This window comes from Mirounga leonina, unplaced genomic scaffold, assembly GCF_011800145.1.
Source record: "Mirounga leonina isolate KUSES-001 unplaced genomic scaffold, KU_Mleo_1.0 Mir_53, whole genome shotgun sequence".
Lineage (NCBI taxonomy): Eukaryota > Metazoa > Chordata > Mammalia > Carnivora > Phocidae > Mirounga > Mirounga leonina.
The window spans coordinates 5,726,590-5,751,022 of NW_023270807.1; the positions used below are offsets into that span (position 1 = coordinate 5,726,590).

General features: G+C 37.0%; 1 protein-coding gene across 1 annotated transcript in view; it reads left to right on the plus strand.

Moving 5' to 3' along the window:
* The window catches only part of DNAH8 (dynein axonemal heavy chain 8), a 397,226-nt gene that overhangs the window by 89,531 nt on the left and 283,262 nt on the right, over positions 1 to 24,433 (plus strand). The window contains exons 16-24 of the mRNA XM_034991238.1: positions 602 to 721; positions 2,302 to 2,437; positions 5,514 to 5,701; positions 8,337 to 8,417; positions 8,834 to 8,950; positions 9,763 to 9,882; positions 17,336 to 17,471; positions 19,290 to 19,405; positions 22,332 to 22,438. Of these exons, the coding sequence (XP_034847129.1) occupies positions 602 to 721; positions 2,302 to 2,437; positions 5,514 to 5,701; positions 8,337 to 8,417; positions 8,834 to 8,950; positions 9,763 to 9,882; positions 17,336 to 17,471; positions 19,290 to 19,405; positions 22,332 to 22,438 (1,121 nt within the window). The remainder of the gene's footprint in view (positions 1 to 601; positions 722 to 2,301; positions 2,438 to 5,513; positions 5,702 to 8,336; positions 8,418 to 8,833; positions 8,951 to 9,762; positions 9,883 to 17,335; positions 17,472 to 19,289; positions 19,406 to 22,331; positions 22,439 to 24,433) is intronic.

The following is a 24,433-nucleotide window of genomic DNA, read 5'->3' on the forward strand; positions in this document are numbered from 1 at the left end:
CCCCCCCCCCCCCCCCCCGCCGAATAGTACTTTAGTACAAAAAGAAAAGTATTGTGAAAGTATTTGCCATTGTTATCTTGTGCTAAGCTTCTCAGAATGATCCCTTCACTACTAAGTACCTCTGATGCGCCCTTCTCTATGTAGGAAGGTGTTGATGGTGTATGTCATTGGACAACCAGATTTACATCCCCATGCACTTAACAATTGTGTTTTGTTTTTTTTGTGTTTTTTTGCAACAGCATTTATGTGTGTATAGGAAAGCCCATTGAAGTTAATATTTCTGCATGCAGAAATATGGGCTCTGAAGAATATTATAACATATAGTATAGCTTATGTACTCCCTTATTTGAAGATCTCCTTAAAATTTGGGATAAAATACAGAAAAAAGATACATGCAATGGGACATAAGGGTTAAGAGAGAATTAAATGTCGTATATTGTAAACATCATAGTTTCTGAACCACAGATTATCACTGAAGTGCATTTACATATTTATAGACTACCTCCTCTGTATAAAACATGGGAATACAAATGTATTAAATACTCTTTGCCTTTTCCATTATATTGACTTTTAAACATTAATACCAGATCTTTAATTACAGCTTTATCATTCTCAAAAAGATGACCCTCCTCTTGCTCGCAACATGCCCCCTATTGCAGGAAAAATACTTTGGGTGAGGCAGCTCTATCGACGGATAAGTGAACCCATCAACTATTTCTTTGTAAGCCAATAGTTACATTTACAGTATGAGGATTATGGTGGCTTTAAAATAAGACCTATATTTTCTCCTATAATGTTTGTGTCCAATAAAGTAGTTAGAGCTACTACTTTCACAAGGCAAAGAAAATTTAGTTTATAAATATGCTTGAGGGAGACTAAACCAATTCTCTCATGTTTTGGTAGGTAAGCTCACTTAATTACAGTTAATCTTTAAGGGGGAGAATCTTATAACCTTATGACTTTTAACAGGACAGTTTATCAAGGCTTTTTTTTTTTTTAAGATTTTATTTATTTATTTATTTGACAGAGAGAGAGATAGCGAGAGCAGGAACACAAGCAGGGGGAGTGGGAGGGGGAGAAGCAGGCTTCCCACTGAGCAGGGAGCCCGATGTGGGGCTTGATACCAGGACCGTGGGATCATGACCTGAGCCAAAGGCAGATGCTTAACAACTGGGCCACCCAGGTGCCCCTTTTCAAGGCTTTTAAAGAGTCATTGTTTTGAAAACAGTAAAGTCTAGGCGTAGTCCTGAAGATTACTTCTATGTGTGGACAGTGGGTCACTGACTCATATTAGTGAAGGTGAAGACACTCTTAGTATGTTCCTGACTTAAGAATTGAGATCTAGAGCAAAGTATAATAGAGTACATGCCTTCTCTGTGTCCTTAAAATTACTAGATTTCTGAAAAGCCCCAGGATACTCTTAGGCCCTGTTGGCATTCTGAAATTGCCAGTTTGCCTTCTCTTTGTTTTTGGTTTGGTTTGATTTTGTAAAGAGACAGGCTCACAAAGTAGAGTTGGTTTTCTTAGGACAGCGTCTTATCCCTAAATACAGAACAAAATAAGTACCAAAAAAATCTTGCAAGTAATTTTAGTATTTAAGCATTCTTGGATGTTAAGTTTCCATTGTTTCTGTTCGGCTGCTCTTAATCATTTTACTGTTCTTACTATTTGTAAAAAAAATTCAAAGCCTGGTCTTAAAATAGTGGTCAGGGTGGGGACTCCATTGCTGATTGACTCTGCATGACAGAGCCAAGATTGCCCTGTTTTTAACATCTGCGAATCAAACATAAAACGTTCGATGTTTACATAAAGAAATTTGGTTTTTGTTCTTTGATATACAGTTACTTTTTTTTCAGTGCTGGAACTTGGGGATTTTCCCTGATACTCACAGGTCAAGGAAAATCAGTCCATTGTATCTTTTTTCCTTTTTTAAAAATATTATTATTAATTAAATATTTCAAACCCACACAGTATAGAAAATACAAAACTGATATCCAGAATTGTGGGGAGGGAATAGAGAATTGAAGGCAGAGTTCTCTCAGCCTGGCCAGCTGTTAAGGCTAGAGGCCTTTCTTTCTTAAATCCTTTATTTCCTTTTCCAATGTTCCCTTTCCACCAGTAACATTTCCCTACTTCCGTCTCTAGTTTGTATGGCTTTCCTCATCTCTGTTTTACTCTGAGGCAAAATCTAAGGCATAATTATTTGATGACATTTTAAATACCAACAGCTTTCTGATTGGGTTATGAAAACAATCAGCAGTCTTTTAATTATAAATCTTTTTTTTCCCCTTTAAAAAACAGAAAAACTCAGAAATTTTGTCAAGTGCGGAAGGTAAAGCTGTCATTCGTCAGTATAACAAAATTTCCTATGTTCTGGTGGAATTCGAGGTGGTCTATCACACAGCCTGGGTCAGAGAGGTCTCGCAGTTACAGTATGGTGTGTATAAGAAATGCAGTGTTGCTACGGAGGGGGTGTTAGGTGATTTTGAATGAAGTCATGGTTCTGGGGAATTTTCACATCCCTTTTATACAATATTATGATGGTTACATTTAGATTTGGGGATGATACAAATTTTTTTTATCGTTGTTAATAACATTCTGATTCTATAAGCAAAAGTTGTCATCACCTTAAAGTTGATATACTTTGATTGTGACTTTCCACTAAAAAAACCAGTATTTAAAAGTAAATATTGAGACCCTTCATAGATATTTCTCCATAGATTTAGGGGAAGTTTTCATATTCAGTTTTGTCATGTTATAGATTCAAATCTTAGTCCCAATCAGGGGAGAAAGAATTGCACTTTGCTTGTCTTCCTTCCTCCCTTCCATTCTTTCTTTTTCTATAACTGAATTTAACTTCACTTTTGAACTCCAGGAAATTCATAGTATTGGGGCTGTGTCTAAGTATCTCTGCGGGGTGCCAAAGCATTGGGTGGAGTCGGCTGTGAGGCAGGGGATGGATGGTTTCAAGCCATCGTGCATCCATGCTGCCATCACCTGGGCTGTTTTCTTACCATGGGGGCTCAATTGTTGGTCAGTTCAGGTTCCTGCATTGTCCCATCTATAATCTTGGTGGAACCCTGACTGTGTCCCTGGACAGAAAGGTTTCTCCTTCCCATACCAGGATCCCCACCCAGAAGGGTACGAAACTACAGGCACAGGAAGCACAAATCCTATGGTTGCATCACTGGGAGTGATAGTAAGAGGGGCCACTCTTTTTCTGCCTCTTGGTTCCAGACCCATATATTTTAGCTGTTTGAGGACATGTCACTGTTACCACCATTGATTCGCTCATGCCTGCATCCTGGAGGACAGGGTCCCAGCCCTGCAGATTGTCTTCCCCAATTGGCCCCTTAGTTTAGCCTTTAATAAGCCACTTGTACCAGGCCAGCTGTTTCTGGGTAATGAGTATGGTAGGACCCTATGGATCCTCCTGAAAACTAGCTACAACACTCCCAAGGAGCATCAAGAGAAACTTAAAGTTCACGTTATGGAAAAGAACAAAACAGAATTGTTAACTGAAGTATGGAGCAGACACTATTTTGCTTCTACAATGTCATACGCTTCTCTACTTTTCTTTTGTCGTGATGGTTTTTCCTCATATCGGCCCATGTTCAAAAACAAGTTCACCAGTCACCTCTTCCATATAGCCCCTCCTTATTTTTCCACAGCAGAAAATAATGTCTTCCTCCTCCAGAGTCCTCTACTCACTTTATCTGCTCTTGTTTCTCATGACACTTATGGCTTTAGGGATCTGTCTCATCTCCCCTTCACATTCCAAGGATACTCTCTCTGTTTGTTTCATCTTTGTATCCTTTAAATAACAGTCAGTGATAACGAACACTTACATAGTCCTTACCCTGTGCCAGGCTTTGTCAAAGCACTTTACGTATGACGCTTCCTTTAATCCTCATGGTGACCCTACGAGGAGCTATAATTATCCTCATTTTATAGATGAGGAAACTGAGGTACTAAGAGATTAAGTCATTTGCACAAGCTCATCACACAGCTAGGAAGTGGCAAAGCTAAGATTTAAATCTGCCTTTCCTACGAACACAGGTTAGTGGAAATGAATTGCTCAGCAAGACTTCTTATATTGACGTGGCTATATTTAACCATATAGGAACTCGGAATAATAATTGAGGACCTGGTATTGGCCTCTTTCAGATGGTTGCTCCATAAAGTTTAATGAAATGTCACTCAGTATTGGAGCTGACTTCTTGGCTGTCATTATTCTTGGTGGTCTTGCTGACCATTTTGTCCTTTCAAGAAAACTCAGTACAGCCTTAAGGAAGATAGATTTCATTAAATGAATGTTCCAAGGTTATTTTGGAATTCACTTGGGTGGATAAATGATTTCTAACCCAATTTTAAAAAGATTCCAAACGAATTAGGTAAAATTTTTAGTTGAAATCCTCATGCAGCCAGCATCATTAAGAACCATTTCAAGACTAATTTTATATGATGAGTAAAAGTCAACTAACTTCAAAGGAATATATGGACTATTTCATTTTACTAGAAATTCAATGCAGCCACATCCTATGAAGTAATGAGAGGCTTGGAAGATACATAAGAAATTCTCATGTTAGTAGTGTTTGTTAATATAAGATATAATTTAAGCTAGCACATACTCATCTAGAAGTGTGTTATTATTATGCCTGTAGAAGTAATTCATGTTAGGATAACAAATAAGCTAAGGCTACTCACCACTAACCGGGATTATATATTTCAATTCATAATAAAAAGCATGCCTGCAAATTCCTATTTATGTGAATGATGTTCAGGTAGTAGTTAAGGTGTAGCATAAAAAAAATCTTTCTCTATATCCTAGAAGCTCACAATGCCATGGTGTTTAATAAATATATCTTACTGATATTGAGCTTAATTACCAGACATTCAAGATGGAAGCTTAATTCTTCCTTTAAAGAAGCAGTTTGGGGTTCATTGTGGAGAAGGGTTTGTCATATGAGGTATGTCATATTTTATAGTTGTGCACACCTTCCAGTTCTCTCCCAGGGGTGAAATCACAATCCATTAAAAGAAACTACATTGTATTATAGCTCTCTTAGACCCACTCAGAAAAGTGTTGCAGTTCATAGCACGAAGGCTATCTGTTCTTCACTCATTTTTATCTCTCCGGATCTGATTTTATGCGCTTGCAGACATTCTGCATTCACTTATTTAAGTTTTGAGCACTGACCACATGTCAGATGCTATGCCTCATCACCTGGGATATCCAACACTATTGTTCTATTAAGAAGTCAGTTCCCAGTGGGGAAGACAGGTGTGTAAACATGGCTGGAAGCAGAGAGGGCACGTATTGAATGGAGCACTGGGTGTTATACACAAACAATGAATCATGGAACACTACATCAAAAACTAATGATGTAATGTATGGTGATTAACATAATATAATAAAATTAAATTTAAAAAAAGAAAGCCAAAAACAAACAAACAAAAACAAACAAAAAAGAAATCCAGAAAAACTAATGTCGATAATCATTTATTTGTAGCTTTACAAGCCACACTTTTTGTGCGACACCCAGAAACTGGGAAGTTGCTGGTTAATTTTGATCCCAAAATTCTGGAAGTTGTTCGGGAAACTAAGTGCATGATAAAAATGAAGTTGGATGTACCAGAACAGGCAAAGAAATTGCTAAAATTGGAAAGTAAATTGAAAGCAGACAAATTGCATTTGCAGGTAAAATAGATTATATACATATATTTTAAAGATTTTATTTATTTATTTGAGAGAGAGGGCACGAGAGTAAAAGAGAGCACATGCATGCGTGCACAAGCGTGAATGGAGGGGGCGGGGAGGGCAAAGGGAGAAAGAATCTGAAGCTGACTCAGTGCAGAGCCTGATCTGGGGCTCCATCCTTCGACTTTGAGATCATGACCTGAACTGAAACCAAGAGTCCAATGCCCAACTGACTGAGCCACCTAGGCACCCCAAGATAGATTATATTTTAAAATTATTTTTGAAGGAGGTTTTTTTTTTCCCTTAAAAAAAAGAAAATTAAATCACTGCAGTTGTGCTGATGTGGTATTGATTATTTTCATTTTTCTTCAGCTTTATTGAGGTACGGTTGACAAATAAAATTGTAAGATATTTAAAGTGTACATCATGATGATTTGATATAAATATACATTATGAAAGGATTCCTGTCATGTAGTTCATTCATCACCTCATATATATATATATAACATATATATGTATATATTAAACCAGAAAGAAACAATATATATCTGTTTATATATACACACATATATTTGTTTCTTTTTGGTGAGAATGTTTAAGTCCTATTCTCTTAGCAAAATTCGATTATATGATATAGTGTTATCAGTTACAGACACCATGTTATACATTGGATCTTCAGTCCTTATTCATCTTTTACCTGAAAGATTGTACCCTTTTACCGACCTCTTCCTATTCCCTCCCCACCTCCAACACCTGGCAACCACTTTTCTACTGTTTTTACAAGTTCAGCTTTTTAAGATTCCACATATAAGTGAGATCATATAGTGTTTGTTTTTCTCTGTCTGCCTTATTTCACTTAGCATAAGGCTTTCAAGGTCCATCCATGTTGTTGCAAACGGCAGGATGTCTTTCTTTCTCATGTCTGAATAATACTCCATTGCGTATATATACCATATTTTCTTTTTCCATTCATCTATTGATGCATGTTTCCATATCTTGGCTATTGTAAATAATGCTGCAATGAACATGGGAGTGTAGATATCTCTTCGAGATCCTGATTTCATTTCCTCTAGATCTACATTCAGAAGTGGGATAGCTACATCATATGGTATTTTTATTTTTAACTTTTTGAGGAACTCCATACTGTTTTCCATGGTGGCGGCACCAATTTACATTCACACCAACAGTGCACAGGGGTTCCCTTTTCTCGATGTGCTGGCCAACACTTGTTATCTCTTGTCTTTTTGAGAATAGCCCTTCTAACAGATGTGAGGTACCATCTCATTGTGGTTTTGATTTGCATTTCCCAGATGGTTAGAGATATTGATTACCTTTTCCATGGACCTTTTGGCCATTTGTGTGTCTTCTTTGGAAAAATGTCCATTCAGTTCCTTAGCACATGTTTTAGTTGGATTGTTAAGAGTTTTTTGCTATTGAGTTGTGTGAATGAGTTCCTTATATATTTTGGCTATTAACCCTTTATCAGATACATGATTTGTAAATATTTTCTCCCATTCCATAGGCTGCCTTTTCATTTTGTTGATGGTTTCCTTTGCTGTGCAGAAGCTTTTAGTTTATATAGTCCACTTGTTTATTTTTGCTTTTGTTGCTTGTGCTTTTGGTATTAAATCCAAAAATCACTGCCAGGACCGATGTCAAGGAGCTTACCCCCATGTTTTCTTTTTGGAGTTTTACAGTTTCAGGTCTTAAATTTAAGTCTTTAATCCATTTTGAGTTGATTTGTGTGTGTGTTATAAGATAGGTGTCCAGTTTCATTCTTTTGCATATGACTGTCCAGTTTTCCCAACACTATTTATTAAAGAGACTGCCTTTTTACTATTGTATAGTTTTGGGTCCTATTTCTGGGCCATCTATTCTGTTCCCTTGTTTATTCTTTTTTATTTTATTTTATTTTATTTTATTTTATTTTATTTTATTTTATATTCCAGTATAGTTAACATACAGTGTTATAGTCCCTTGTTTCTTCTTTATAGTATTAAAATACTGATGTGCAAATAGGAGATTGGGAACAGAAAAGGAGGAAAGGAATTAGTAAGTTCAAAACTATTAAGTAAACATTGAAATAGTTTAATATTGTTTATTTGGGGAAGAATTAACTTGAATCCACATTTCCCATCACACCATGAAATAAATTACAAAATGATCAAAAGTTGATCATTATGGTTCATCTCTAAAAAATATCTAAAAGAAAATAGATAAGCCTATTAACTCTGACTGTGCATACATTTATTTTGATTCAAGAAAAGAAGTGTGGCATCAGTAACAAGTATGCTTTAATGTGTCAGAAGACAAAGAACAGAAAGGGGAAAAATGTATAATGACAGGTATTGTGAAAAGATAATTACCCAAGCTATTTGAAATAATGTAAATATAGAAAGATAATTAAATAATAAATATGAAATGTGCAACTCTAGAAAGCTCCACTGATTTGCTGTTTAAAGTACATTTACAGGTGAGGAAAAAGTATGGTAAATTAATTTAAATTTAGGTGAGCAGCCTTAATTTTGGCAGGATTATGAGGAAACAGGTATAATGAAACCTTCCTGGTATGAATCAAAATATGACCTGCTTTAAAATAAATTAAAGTAACACATACCATTTTGACTTTCAACAGGGTCTTCTGCAGTATTACGATGACTTATGTCAGGAAGTGCCTTCGGTGTTTGTCAATCTGATGACCCCTAAAGTGAAAAAGGTTGGCAATGCTGAAGATTTATATTGATTTCCCTGTTGTTTAAAATTAGATTCCCATTCTACAGATTATGGATTTTAGAACATCTATTCTTGCCTAGATCCTCTGTCTTTCTAGTTCAACATTATAGCCCTATTTTTCCTATAGAATGATTCCTTGTCAACAAGTTTTGTTGCCTTTGAAAAACGACTAAATCTCAATAATGAGCACTTTCTAAGAATCCATGATTCTTCATGGACAGCCAAAGATGATTAAAAAACAAAGTCACCTTTACCAGGTATAATGGAGGGAAATATAATTAAGGAAATATAACCTATAATATTTCCAGGTAATAAAAGAAAGCCTTTTTTTTGTTTTAATAAGTGTAGGTGTTCCTGTTGATCATGGAAGCTGCTACTTTTTTTTTTTTCTTTTTCTAGGTGGAATCTGTGTTGAGACAAGGGCTCACAATATTAACATGGTCATCTTTAACACTGGAAAGCTTCTTTCAAGAAGTTGACTTAGTTTTGGATATGTTCAATCAACTTTTAAAGAAGGTATGATAGATACATTTTTAAAAACTACATACATTCATACGCAGGCTATAAGGAATAGTTTGCTTATCTATGAAAGCTATTTAAAGGGTGTGACTTTTAACTAAAAGGACTCCTATTAAGTTAAAAAAATAATGCTTTATGTTTCTCTAGCTACTTTGGGGCCTTTTCATTTAGGGTTGCCTTGTTTTTGTCTCTGAATTACTTGCCTTCAATATGTTAAAATGGTAGTTCAACTCCACCGGGCAGTTTAGAAAATGGGATAATGGTAGACAGTAGAAGATGACAGAATGGAGTGCTTAAATATTAATACATCTACTATCAGTTAGATGAGCCATTCATCTAACTGGAGATTGTCTATTGATTTCTGATATCTTTGCTATACGGATCATGCCCTTTTTAGATATGCTGGCCTGTGATGGCAGCATGTTACAATAGACAAAACTTGGAGGCTTGGGAGTCAGCTAAACCTAGTTACAATGATCTGCCTTTTGCTGTCTATGCGTTCCTTCCTAGGTTACTTTACTTATCTGAGTCTTTGTTTCTTTAGCTGTATAACTTGGATAGTAAGTGAGTAAAGGACTAGAGTAAGGATTAAAAGAGATAACACGTGAGAATATGGCACACGATGCTTGCTCTATAAAACTTTAGTTCCACATTAAGCCTTCTTTGCAGATGTACTCCTAAAATTTCCACCAAATTGTGCTTGGCTCAGGACCCAAGTTTCTAGATATAGCCCTCTAAATTAGTTTATAACTCAAGTACATTTGGATGAAAGAAGAGTTTTCCTCTACATTTTTTTTTCTTGTTGGTAGATCAGTGACTTGTGTGAAATGCATATTGATACAGTTCTAAAGGAGATAGCCAAAACTGTGTTAATTTCCCTGCCCGAAGGTGGTGCTACCAAAGTAGAAGATATGTTGACGCTTAATGAGGTATGCATTTATGTATTTAATCATAGAAATCCTGGCTCATAAACCTAAAATGTGAATTTACAATCTAACAGTGGAAATCTCTGTCAGTAGCATATAGAGATCCTAGTTTTTTTGAAAGCCTCAGATCCAAAGACTCAGCATGGCTTCAACAGCTCAAGCCTATGGCCACACCCTAAACAGGACCTTACTAATATCCTCAACCTCAGGCTGGAGTCTCCTGGGTTTCCAGCAGTGGCTCACTGTTCTTTCTTCGGTGTACAGCATCGAGTAACTCTTGGTTTTAACTATCACAAACTTTCCCTTAAGCCACTTACAGAAATCTGGGAGTCATCTGGAATCGTTGCCTCACTCCCATTTTCTAAATCCAGTCAGTCTTAAGGCTTAGTGAGGTTTTTGCCTTTTACTCCAAGTTTGCTTGAATTGCCTCTTCTTTTCCATACTTACTACTCCCTTCCTATGTCAGGCCCTTAAGGCTCATCCTGAGTTTAGCAACTGATGTTATGATCTAACTGGTCTCTCTGCCTCCATTTTTGGCCCTGTCATATCCATTCTCCACACTGCCACTCATGATCTTAAATCCTTCAATAGCAGTAGCATCCAGTCTCTACAGGACAAAACCTAACCTCCTCAGCATCACAATATACTGAAATTCTTTGAGTACCTATTTATCCTCCATTGGCTCAAAATCACAAAGACAGGAACACTGTCTAATCATTTTTGAGGCCTGGCACATAGCAGTCTCTCTCAGAAACACTCACTTTATATCTTGAACCAGATTCTTTTTTCTTTCATGCCTGCCATGTGCTTCATCTACACTCACCCTGCTGGTTTGGGTCACCTGGCTTGTGTTAACCAAAGGTGGCTCTGTTTCAAGGGGTCCAATCCAGCCCATGGGATACAAGTGCTTTTGCCTCTCTTTCTATGGAAATGCAGCCTCTTCTTGCCTTTAGGGGTTTGGGTAGCCAGCTGGTCTCTTGCCTTAGGACCACTTAGGCATGGGTCAGCCCCTCCATCCCCAAATTCTAGAGGACATGGGTCAGGGTCTCTGAGTAGTTCCTTGGAAGTACGCTACACTTATTTCTACCTGATCTCTACCAATGATCAAGCTTCCTTTCTATCTCAAGATGGGCAAAGGGCTGATGGTTGCCTCGCCTGCTACCATTTAAGAATTGCCTTCTTCAGACAATTATCAGATGATCTCACTGATATGAGGAATTTAGAAGCGAGACAGAGGATCATAGGGGAAGGGAGGGAAAAATGAAACAAGATAAAACCAGAGAGGGAGACAAACCATGAGACTCTTAATCTCAGGAAACAAACTGAGGGTTGTTGGAGTGGAGGGGGCTGGGAGGAATGGGGTGGTTGGGTGATAGACATTGGGGAGGGTATGTGCAATGGTGAGCGCTGTGAATTGTGTAAGACTGATGAATCACAGACCTGTACCCCTGAAACAAATAAACATTATATGTTAACTAAAAAAAAAAAAAAAGGACTGCCTTCTTCATAATGTGTAGGATCTTAAAGTTATTTGTTCTCAGCATTGGGACATTGGCTGTAACAGAGATAACACTAAATGACCCATTTTTGCATCCTGTTCTTGGAGCATGCAAGTTTAAAATGATTGTGTCTTCCTGGCCATTTGTTCCTTCTATCATTGTTAAGCTTTTAACCTTTGAAGACTATTTTATTTGACATTATTATAGCTCCACCAAACTTTTTTGGTTATTATGTTCCAGATATATCTTTACCATTCTGGGTTCTCCTATTTTAGGTTTTCTCTTCTAAAGAACATTTAGCTGGATTTTGTTTTTAACCTACTGTGAAAAATCTGTCTTTTTTTTTTTTTTTGAAAATTACTGTATAAATTTAATGCATTTCCAATTAGAATTCCTATACCTTTCTTTTCATAAATTGGATTAAATTATACTATTTTAAAATGATGAATAATAAAGAATAGGTAATAAAAAGTGAAAATACTTAAAGCCATCGTAATCAAATCAATATGGCATTAACAGAAAAAAATATAATTTAGAGGAACAAAATAAAGAATCTAGGAGAAAAAGATCACAATGAAAGATTAATACACATCAAAGGTAATATTTTAGTTCAGTGGGAAAAACGATGGATTGATTAAATGGTGCTGGCACAACACACTGTTTCTCAGAAAGAAAATATGCATATCTCTCTTTTTTAATTATTGAAGTATACTTGACATACAATGTTAAATTAGTTTTAGATGTACAACATGGTGATTGACAATTCTATACATTACTCAGTGCTCACCACAATAAACATAGTCTCCACCTGTCACCATACATTATTACAATATTGTTGACTATTGAATACCCTATCTTGTATTTTACATCTCTGTGATGGATTTATAACTAGAAGTTTGTACCTCTTAATTCTCATCACCTATTTTATCCATCTCTTCACCCCCATCCCCTCTGGCAACCATCAGTTTATTTTCTGTATTTATCAGTCTGTTTCTGTTTTTTTTTTTTTTTGTCTCTTTGTTCATTTGATTGTTTTGTTGCTATCCATGTTGTTAAAGATCTCATTCTTTTTTATGGTGGGGTACTATTCCATTGTTTATATATCACATCTTCTTTATCCATTCATCTATTGATGGACACTTGGGTTGCTTCCATAATTTGGCTATTATAAATAATGCTGCAATAAACATAGGGGTGCATGTATCCCTTTGAATTAGTGTTTTTGTATTTTTTGTGTAAATACCCAGTAGTGTGATTACTGGATCATAGAATAGTTCTATTTTTAACTTTTTGAGGAACCTCCATACTGTTTTCCACCGCAGCTTTGCCAGTTTGCATCCCCACCAATAGTACAAAAGCGTCCCTTTTCCTCCACATCCTCGCCAACACTTGTTTGTGTTTTTGATTTTAGCCATTCTGACAGGCGTGAGGTGATAGCTTATAGTTTTGACTTGTACTTCCCTGATCAGTGACATTGAACATCTTTTCATGCGTCTCTTGGCCATTTGTATGTCTTTTTTGAAAATGTCTTTTTGGTATTAAAATGTTTCCATCTTTGTTCAGTGGAATCCTTCAGGTTGGCTTCTATATTTTTTATATGACTCTAGTAGTCTTTGAAAGCTTCCTTCTTTCTGGAACTATAGGGTATTGTAGGCTCATCTTGTACATTTCCTGTTCCAGATCTGGGATCATCCATTTCTCCAGTCAGCCCTCATTCCTTTCCATGTTACCAGTGGAAAATAGTATATGGAAATCACAATCCGGGTCCTAGGAAAGGCACTCATTTTAAACTTTTAGCTATTCCTTATAGTATTATTTCTGCATCTCCAAGTAGTATACTTAGAGTACTATTTCTTGAATTGACAAATTTGCACATTATTTTCTTCCTGCTTTAATAAGTGAGCATTCAGCTCTTTGACCCTATCCTCTATCACTCCTCCCTTGTCTTCTCAATATAGTTATAAAATAATTTTTAGTTAAACAGTAATGGTAAATAGCAACACTTAATTATGCCTATATATACACTAGCCAATGCAGAACCATGTATGGTACATGTAATGTATTTTTTCTTATACAACTTTTTTGTTTTTCTTGGGGCTTCTAATTGCCTTTGTTTTCACACCTTCTTTCAGATACACTATTATATCAGAGTTCCATTTTTTCCCCCCAAGTGACTTCCTCTCAGAGCCCTCTGAATACCTGTTTTTAACCTGGGTTGATTAGTCTCTAGGTCAGCTGCAAAATTATTAACCTGGGACTCTCCCTGTTTGCTCTATTTTCTGGATTCCATATTATTCTAGGAGGGATGGCCCTTCAGATGCTGAAATGGTCTTTTCTGAGCAACTGAAATTTTCCAAAGAAGAAATCTCCTGCTTCCTGCCCTGGGGGGCTAGGGGTAATTTCCTGCCTGTCATTTTCTTCTCACTTATTCTGGAATCTGACTATTGCACTTCATACCAGGTCTTACTTATAAACAAACAGAATACAAAGGAGCAGGGAATACCTATATCGGTATCCTTCTTTTTGTCCCATTTATAATGATAATCATTTTCTATTGGTATGTACCTATAACTGTTGTGACACTGTCAATTGCTTAGTGGGGGAAAAATTCACACTACCAGATAGAATTTATTTTGAACACACAAAGAAATTTTATATCCATAGAAAGAGAAACAGATCACAAAAATCAGGGAAATTGGAATAGATTGAGTGTGACCAAGTTTGAATGTAGTGATTGCATTGATATCACAACAGAAGATGCTATTACTATTAGATAAGTGATAAGATACAGGAGGTGGAATTTTGAAGAGTGCTTTGCCAATGAATATGCCCCAGTTACTTGCATCAGAGGGATCCAAGGTCTAGTAATATTTGGGCTGCTTATTACCCACTTATTAATAAGATGAGCCATTATAAGGAAGGCAGAGTAAGATTTATAATGACAGGGCAAGTCTGGTAATATTCTGGACAGAAATACATTTTGGAAACACACCATACATATTGCTAATTTTGGTGGGAGGTTAGTGTGGGCCAACCAGTGGTTTCAAACCATATTTGGGAACCAGGGATATTTGCAGTCAGGGAATGGGTCCTTGACTTGGAGCATCTAACTGGTTTTAGGAGAAATTATGTTCATTATTAAAAAGCTATCATCCACCAGCTTCACATTGGATCTTTTGCTCTATGATGCTGAGGTTGGGACTCTGCAAAGTATATTTATCTTTGGCCAGCTGGCTCCCTTTTAGGCTTTGCCAATAGTTGTGCTAGAAGGAGGGTGGAAGAGAGAGAAGAGACTTGCTCTTTCCTGTTTTTCTTCCTGTTCCCAATACAGTCAGACAATCTCTCTTGACTGGCAGTGGCAGTTAATCCTTGGTCCTAGCGTTTTCCAGCCTTTCCAGAACCAGCTTCTTGTGCTTCTCAGATGTACCAACACCACGAGGTCCTTCTCTGAGGCAATAGTACCAGCTGAGCAGCTCCCTCACTTCCCAGCTCCAGGTTCTAAAAACTCCAGCCTCTTGCCTTTGCTCTCCCACACCCGAGATTCGGGAGCTGCTTCCTGCAGTAACTCTCCATGTGACTTTTGTGTCCCCTTTTACCGTTTTGGGTCCTTTGATAGTTGTTTAATCACTTCTCTATATTACATTCTCTCATTCTGTCAGGTAAAATAGCTGGTGTGGCATCTGTTTTCCTGACTGAACCCTGACTGACATATCTGTATCCTAATAGGTATGCAAATGGAATAGAAAACAGGGAAATATGATCCAAGCTATGATAGGAAAAGTGGTAAATACACTAAAGGGTATTAAAAGTTATTTCAACAAAATCAACTTGGCTCCATAGAGACAGAAAGTAGATTAGTGGCTGCCAGGTCTGTGAGGGTGGGTGAATGAAGAGGGACTGCTAATGGGTATGGGGATTCTTTTGGGGGGAGATGATAATGTTCTGGAAATAGATAGCAGCGATGGTTGCACTACTCTGTGAATATACTAAAAACCAATGAATTGTGTACTCTACAAGGGTAACTTTTGTGATATTATATTGTGAATTATATCTCATTAAAAAAAAATCAATTTGACGGTTTTCCAGTCTGTCCCTGGCCTGCCCTTCAGTCTGTTCTTCACTGAGTTCTAAGAATGGTCCATGAAGAAAGGTCTGACCTCTTTTCAAAATCTCGGTCCTCCAAATGGGCCCCAAATCTCACCCCTTCTTGCCTTCTTGACAACTTTCCTCCCCCAGTCTTCTTCCCTCTCTTCTCAATCTTCATTTTTCCCCTCCACCAGACCCCTCCTACTAGCAATCTAATACGTTCTATTATCTTTTCCTTGCCAACAAACAAAAACTTTCCTACACCTCCCTCACTTCTCATTCACAACCAAACTTCCCATGCGTGCTGCCTTCATTTTCCCATCCTTCATTTCCCATCTCCATTTGTTTTCCCCAATTCCTGGCTCAAATTTTTTCTGGCATGAATTATTATTTTTAATAACTTTATGGAGATATGATTCACACAACATACAATGTACCCATTTAAAGTGTACGATCCAGTGGTTTTAGTTTATTCACAGAGTTGGGCAACCATCATCATAATTTTAGAACATTTTTCGTCTCAACTCTTCCAGCCCTGGGCAACCACTAATCTGTTTTCTGCCTCTTTAGAGTTGTTTATTTTCCATGCTCATCTGAAGTGGCTTTCACCACTGTCATTCCAGTGTTAACCACTGTGTTGAATAAACCAGAAAGGATGGAATGAATGAGTGATGGAACCAGGTGGGAAGAGTTGGTAGAGTGGAGAGGGGATCAGAGAATATCTTCAGGTTGGAGGAGGAACACCATTTCTTCTGAGACTAAGAAAAGATGAGGATGGGTTCAGATACACACGAAGTGGGATAAATGAGAGCAAGAGACTTAGAAGTAGCTCTGTCAATCCAGTAACCAAGAAAGGAACACGTGAGTGCAGTACATGAGAAATATGGGACTTTCTGAGTCTTATCTGGACAGAGGTTTGCATAGACAGGCTCAAGTCCCTTTGCAGAAGTGGGTTTGAAGGCCCACGTTGGCTGCTTCCATTTATTTTTCTCTTCCCTAAAATGTATGGACATTATAGATATGTCAAAAGACCTGTTCAACTTTATAGGTCAGTTTTCTTTTCTGAATTTAATTAGTTCTTAATTTCTTCCCAAAGCCTATTAGAAAAGTTCAGAAAGAGCACAGGTTTTAAAATCAGACAGCACTGGTTTCAAACTCCTATGTTCCCCAGCTGCTATGTGACCTTGGACAAGTTGCTGATTCTTTCTGAGCCTCAGTTTTCTCATTTGTGAAATGGGGACAATAATATTACCTATCCCAAGTGCTCGTCATTTAGTTAAATGAGTTATTACATGTAAAGCTCTTAAATTGATGCCTGGCATAAGTGAGCACCATGCTCACTTTAAAACCTTATTTCGTTTGAATCTCAAAGCAACTCTTTGGATTGTCCTTTTTTGAAACTACTTCTCATTTCCAACTTTTGACATCCTTATCTCTCTTGTTCGTCAGCCTTCTTTTTTTTTTTTTAATTTCTTTCTTTCTTTCTTTCTTTCTTTTTTTTTTAGTAAACTATATACCCAACATGGAACTTGAACTCATGATCCCAAGGTTAAGAGTCATATGTTCTACTGACTGAGCCAGCCAGCTGCCAGTCACCATATAAATGTGAATGTAGATGTCTGTGGGTGATCAAATCAGATAAAAGTCAAAGACTATGAGTTTTTCTTTTTCTCTCCTCCTTTTCTTTGCTTGGGCCTTAGCAGCTATGCCTTTAGCTTTGACAGTTTTGGATCTAAAACATTATGCTATTGGCAACTCTCTAGTCATTTTCAAGTGGTGTTAATTATACTTTTAGAAATTAAAGTTATATTAATAATTTTTACAGCGTTTTTAAGCACCTGTAAATTAATAGTCATTGCCTTATTTAATAGACGTACACAAAAGAATGGGCTGATGTTCTAAACCACAAAAGTAAGCATGTGGAAGAAGCTGTCAAAGAACTTATATCAATATTTGAAAATATTTATGAAGTTAAGTACAGTGGGAAAACAGCAAAACCATTACCAGGTAATTTTGCTAGTTATAATGCTTGAGTTATAGTATTATAATCACAAGAATGATAGATATGTTCTCAAGTGGGTGCCTTCTGCTTAGCAGGTACCCAAATTCCAGACTCTCTGAAGGAAAGCGTGTGTTCAGCATACACTACATCATTTGCGCAAACTACTTAGGCACAGGGAACTTTTTTATCAGATGCCAACGAAGGACCAATGTTGCAAGCAAGTGTCAGGACTGCTGTGTTGATCTTTCTCTCTCTCTCTCTTTTTTCTTTTAGCACAGCATGCTAAAATGTCTGGAGACATTTTTGGTCATCATGCAGCATGGGGGCTGCTGCTGGCATCTAGTGGGTAGAACTCAGGGATGCTGTTGAACATTCTACAGAAGGACAGCCTTCAATAACCAAAATATCAGTAGTGCTAAGGCTAAGAAACTGTGAGCTTAAATAACTATCCACAGCCTTGGAACTAGACGGTATTATGCTAAGCGAAATAAGTCAATCAGAGAAAGACAATTACCATGTGATCTCACTCATATGTGGAATTTAAGAAACAAAAGAGAGTATCATAGGGGAAGGGAGGGAAAAATAAAACAAGACAAGATCAGAGAGGGAGACAAACCACAAGAGACTTTTTTTTTTTTTTTAGATATTATTTATTTATTTGACAGAGAGAGAGACAGCTAGAGAGGGAACACAAGCAAAGAGAGTGGGAGAGGGAGAAGCAGGCCTCCCGCCGAGCAGGAAGCCCGATGTGGGCTCGATCCCAGGACCCTGGAATCATGACCCAAGCTGAAGGTAGACTCCTAACGACTGAGCCACCCAGGTGCCCAAGAGACTCTTAATCATAGGAAACAAACTGAGGGTTGCGGATGGGGTAACTGGGTGATGAGCATTAAGGAGGGCATGTGATGTAATGAGCACTGGGTATTATATAAGACTGATGAATCACTGAACTCTGCCTCTGAAACTAATAATACACTATATGTTAATTAATTGAATTCAAATAAAAAATTAAGTATCCACAGCCTGCCTTTTTTCTCTTAGAGTTTTTCTACATAGTTTAATTAGCTTTCTTCAGAAGTGTCAAAACCCCCAAATATCAGCTCATTAAGTTAGAATACTCAAAAGGTAAACACATATTTTAGATAATATGTAAAGCCTACTTTTTTTTTTTTTAAAGATTTTATTTATTTATTTATTTGAGAGAGAGAGCAGGAGAGGGGGGAGGGTCAGAGGGAGAAGCAGACTCCCTGCCAAGCAGGGAGCCCGATGCGGGACTCGATCCAGGGACTCCAGGATCATGACCTGAGCTGAAGGCAGTCGCTTAACCAACTGAGCCACCCAGGCGCCCGTAAAGCCTACTTAAAATGTTTATTAATTCTATGTAGGAAGAAGGAGTATTTTTTTTTTTTTTAAGATTTTTATTTATCTATTTGACAGAGAGAGACACAGCGAGAGAGGGAACACAAGCAGGGGGAGTGGGAGAGGGAGAAGCAGGCTTCCCGCGGAGCAGGGAGCCCGTTGCAGGACTCGATCCCAGGACCCTGGGATCATGACCTGAGCCAAAGGCAGACGCTCAACGACTGAGCCACCCAGGCGCCCCGGAAGAAGGAGTATTTTTAAAGAGTGTATTTCTTAGTAGAATTATGATTCTATTGAGATGGGTGATTTAAATTGAATTCAAAGATGATCCCTACTGAAACAAGTCTTAAATTTTTAGATTAAGAACTTTTAAAGAAGGGGTTTCCTAAGAAGATTTGGCCACATGGAATAAACCAAATGCTCAACATTAAATGTTATATGTATTTTTTGTCTTTTATCTATAGAACAGAGGAAACATGTTGTTTTTGGAAGTGAAACAGAAGAGGGTGAAAGCACTGATTATGAGGCTAATATCATTCCTGAGGCTAATGTTAATGATAAAGAAGATGAATTTAAGAAGGTAATTATTATGAAATGACCTCATGGAATTTAGCCAAATTATGACCCCTTGGATTGTAGATGACCCCAGATGGTGTGCACTAAGTTCCTCAAGCCCTGAAGTTTTGTGTGGAGAGGTCTTGAATGGTCCCTAACATTGGGGCATGTGGCTGCTAGTGTGTCATTTAAGGATGCTTTCAACTTTTCTCTTTAGATCTGTTAATATTTGCTTTATATATTTTGATGCTCCTGTTCGTTGCATCTACATTCATAAATTCATAAATCTTCTTGCTGGATTGACTCCTTTTATCATTATGTAATGTCATTCTTTGTCTTTTTTTACAGTCTTTGTTTTCAAGTGTGTTTTGTCTGATCTGAGTAGATATTACAGCTTTATTTTCATTTCCATTGCATGAAATATCTTTTTCCAGCCTTTCACTTTCAGTCTGTGTGTGTGTCTTATTTCTTTATGCATTCAGTCACTCTGTGTCTTTTGTTTGGAGAATTTAGTCCATTTCATTTCAAGTAATTGTTGATAAGTATATACTTATTGCCATTTTGTTCATTGTTTTCTGGCTATTTTTGTAGTTTCTCTCTGTTTCTTCTCTTCTCTTGTAGTCTGATGACTTGGTTTACTGTTACTTTTAGATTCCTTTCTCATTTTCTTCTGTGTATTAACTATAAGTTTTTGCTTTGTGGTTATTCTGAGGTTCACATAAAATATCCCATTTAAATAGCAGTCTTTTTAAAATTGACAGCAACTCAATTTAAACACATTTCAAAACTTTAGTTTTTTTCTTCTCCACCCCTAGTATTTATAATTTTGGTGACACACTCGACATCTTTTTATTTTATACTTCCTTTAACTGATTATTATAATTTTAGCTAATTTTACTACTTTTATCTTTTAACCTTCATGCTTGCTTTATAAGTCATTTGTCTACTACCTTTGTTATATATTTACCTTTTCCAGTGAGATTTTTATTTTCATATGTTTTGTTGTTATTAATTAGTGCCAATTTTTTTTTTTTTTATCATAAAGAAATCCCTTTAACAATTCTTTAGGGCCAGTGTAGTGGTGATGAACTTCTTTAGCTTTTGCTTATCTGGAAAGCTATGAATCTCTCCTTAAATTCTATTTTTTTTTAAATTTTTAAAAATATTTTATTCATTCATTTGAGAGAGAGGTAGTACAAGCAGGGTGAGAGACAGAGGGAGAGGGCGAAGCAGACTCCTTGCTGAACCAGGAGCCTGATGTGGGGCTCGATTCCAGGACCTGGAGATCATGACCTGAGCCGAAGGTAGACGCTTAAGCATCTGAGCCACCCAGGTGCCCCTCTCTCCTTAAATTCTAAATGATAATCTTGTCACATAGAGAATTCTTGTTTGGAAGTTTTTTTTTTTCTTTCAGCACTTTGAATATGCCATACTACTTCCTTCTCCCTATTAAGGTTTCTGCCGAAAAATCTGTTGATTGCCTTATCGGGTTTCCCCTTGTATGTAAAATGTTGTTTTTTCTCTTCCTGCTTTTAGGATTATCTCTTAAGTTATCCTTAACTTTTCTCATTTTAATTACAATGTGTCTTGGTGTGGATCTCTTTGCATTCATCTTGGTTAGAACTCTGTGCTTTGGGCACATGGATGCCTGATTCCTCTTTCAGACTAGGGAAGTTTTTAGCCTTTATTTCTTTAAATCATTTTTCTGGCTCTTTTTCTCTCTTCTCCTTCTGAGTTCCCTATAGGTACCTTTTCCACTTGATGTTGTCCCAAAGGTCCCTTAATATTTCATTTTTTTATTATTATTTTTAAAGATTTTTATTTATTTATTGAGAGAGAATGATAGAGAGCATGAGAGGCGGGAGAGTCAGAGGGAGAAGCAGACTCCCTGCTGAGTAGGGAGCCCGATGTGGGACTCGATCCTGGGACTCCAGGATCATGACCTGAGCTAAAGGCAGTTGCTTAACCAACTGAGCCACCCAGGCGCCCCTTAAGATTTCATTTTTTAATTCTGTTTTCATTTTGCTGCTTTGTCTGGGTGAGTTCCACTGCTTTGTCTTCCAGCTCCCTGATCTGTTATTCTACTTCACCCAGTCTGCTGTTGAACCCCTCTAATGTATTTTTCAGTTCAGTTATAACTTCTCTTCCGTTTTTTCTTTTTCTTTCTTTCTTTCTTTCTTTCTTTCTTTCTTTCTTTCTTTTTCTTTCTTTCTTTCTTTCTTTCTTCTTTCTTTCTTTCTTTCTTTCTTCTTTCAGATTTTATTTATTTATTTGACAGAGAGAGCACAAGCAGAGAGAGAGGGAGGAAAAGGGAGAGGGAGAAGCTGGCTCCCCCCTGAGCAAGGAGCCTGATGCAGGGCTCGATCCCCAGACCCTGGGATCATGACCTGAGCCAAAGGCAGACACTTAAGTGACTGAGCCACCCAGGCACCCCTCTTTGGTACTTTCTTATATTTTCTCTCTTTGTTGAAGTTCTCCCCACTGTGTTCATCCTTCTCTCAAGTTCAGTGAGCATCTTTATAACTATTACTTGTACTCTTTATCAGGTAGATTGCTTATCTCTGTTTCATTTAGTTGTTTTCCTGAGGTTTTTTCTTGTTCTTTTGTTTGAAATATATTCCTCTGTCTCCTCATTTTGCCTAATTCTCTTGTGTTTTTTTCTATGTATTAGGTAAGTCAGCTACATCTCACAGGCTTCAAGGAGTGGCCTTATGCCCAGAAGTTCAATCTTCCCATATCATCAGAGCCAGGCACCCAAAGGGTGTCCCTTAGGTGGGCTCTGTGTGCTCTTTGTTTGTGGCAGGGCTGTGGCTGTGGCACAGTGTTGGGTAGGCCAGGCACTCAGTCTGGCTGTAGGACATCAGCTGTGAGTGCTCTGATACATTGGTGGGTGGGGTATCTTGCTATGCCACCATCTTGAACCCAACTCTCAATATGATTTCTTGTTACAGGAATGTAAAGAGGTCTATGCTTTTTTCTCTCATCAATTACTAGACAGTCTTCAAAAAGCTACACGGTTATCTTTGGACACAATGAAAAGAAGAATATTTGTTTCAAGGCAAGTTGAAAATATGCTAAGTAAGTCTGGTAATACTATCTTAACATAATGCTAATAGTACCTCTTATTTTTATTAATTTAAAAATTATAAAATTTAAAATATCACATTTATGAAAAGACTGTATGAAAATATATGTGTAATACTTCAAGAACAGTGATCAAGTGAACAACCATGTTTCTGGCACCCAGGCCAAGACAAAGAACATTGAACACTATCAGTTGCCTTACCAGTCCTTTCTCTGCTCACCCAAAGGAAACCACTATCCCAAACTTCATGTTTATTATTGTCTTGGTTTTCCTTACAGTTTACCACATTGTATCCCTAATCAATTTAATTTTGCCTGTATCTGAACTGTGTTCAGTATTATGTTTTTGAGATTCATTTATGTTGTTATAATTTATTATACACAATCTGTTTATTCACCATGGTGATGGTCATTCGGGTGTTTCCAGTTTGAGCTATCCTGAATAAAGCCTCTGTGAACATTTTTGTATTTGTCTCCTGCTACACTTGTTAAGCATGGAATAGTTGGTCCCTGGGGTATGTGCATACCTCACTTTACCATGTGATGCCCAGCTTGAGAGTCCCCATGGCTTCTCATCCTTGCACACAGTTGGTATTGTTCAATTAAAAAATTCTTGCCAGCAAGGGGGTATGAAGTTGCATCTCACTGGGATTTAAATGGTCATTTTCTTGGTTACTAATGAGGTTGAACATACTTTCATATTTATGAGCCATTTGTGCCTTCTTTTCCTTGAAATTTGTGTTCTTTTCTTTCTCTTGTCTTATCTTGGCTTGGCTTCTCTTTCTTCCCTTCTTTCTTTCCTTCATTTCTTTCTTTTTACCCATTTTTTTTTTTTATTGGATTGGACTTATTTGTGGATGTTCTCAATATATTACTTTGTTGATGATAATATAGCAGATATCTTCTCCCTGTTGTGCCTCTCTTTTCATTCTTTTAATGGTATCTTTTACTGAGTTTAAAGTATTCAAATTCCTCACTCTTTTCTTTAAAATATTCAAATTCATTGATCTTTTCCTTGTGATCTTTATGTCTTTTAGGAGAAATCATTCCTTACCTCATAATGTCTTCTAAAATTTTGTACTTTTGTTTTTTATATTTAGGGATTTAATCCACATAGTATTTATTTTTGTGTTTAATGTGAGGTAGGAGATCAATATATTTTTTCCACATGGTTAGTTAACCAAATTAAACACTACATCAAAAACTAATGATGTACTACTATATGTTGGCTAATTGAACATAATAAAAATAAAAATAAATAAAAACCCCAAAACTAGAAGTATTGGTTAAAGGGTACAAGCTTCCAGTTAAAGATGGATAAGTTCTGGAAATTATTTTATAGCACGGTGATTACAGCTTATAATTCTGTTATTATACTTGCAAGCTGCTAAGTGAGTAGATATTACATGTTCTCACCACAAAAAAGAAATGATAATTATGTGATGTGATAGAGTTGTTAGTTAACACTACTGGTGGTAATCATTTTGTAGTGTATAAGTGTTTCAACTCAACATGTCTTTTTCTTTTTTTTAAGATTTTATTTATTTATTTGACAGAGAGAGAGAGAGAGATAGCAAGAGCAGGAACACAAGTAGGGGGAATGGGAGAGGGAGAAGCAGGCTTCCCGCCGAGCAGTGAGCCCGATGTGGGGCTCGATCCCAGGACCCCGGGATCATGACCTGAGCCGAAGGCAGATGCTTAACCACTGAGCCACCCTGGCACCCCTCAACTCAACATGTCTTACACCTTAAACTTATACATGTTATATGCCATTTGTATCTCAATAAAGCTGGGGAAAAAACCAGAAGTGTTTCTACCTGTAAGTGAAAGTCAGTAGGACTATAAAATGAGATGTTTAACTATTCACAGCTAAAATGGGTATTATCTACCTTCAAAAATATCAGGATGCCTTTCTTTTTCTTTTTATTTATTTATTTATTTATTTATTTATTTATTTATTTATTTATTT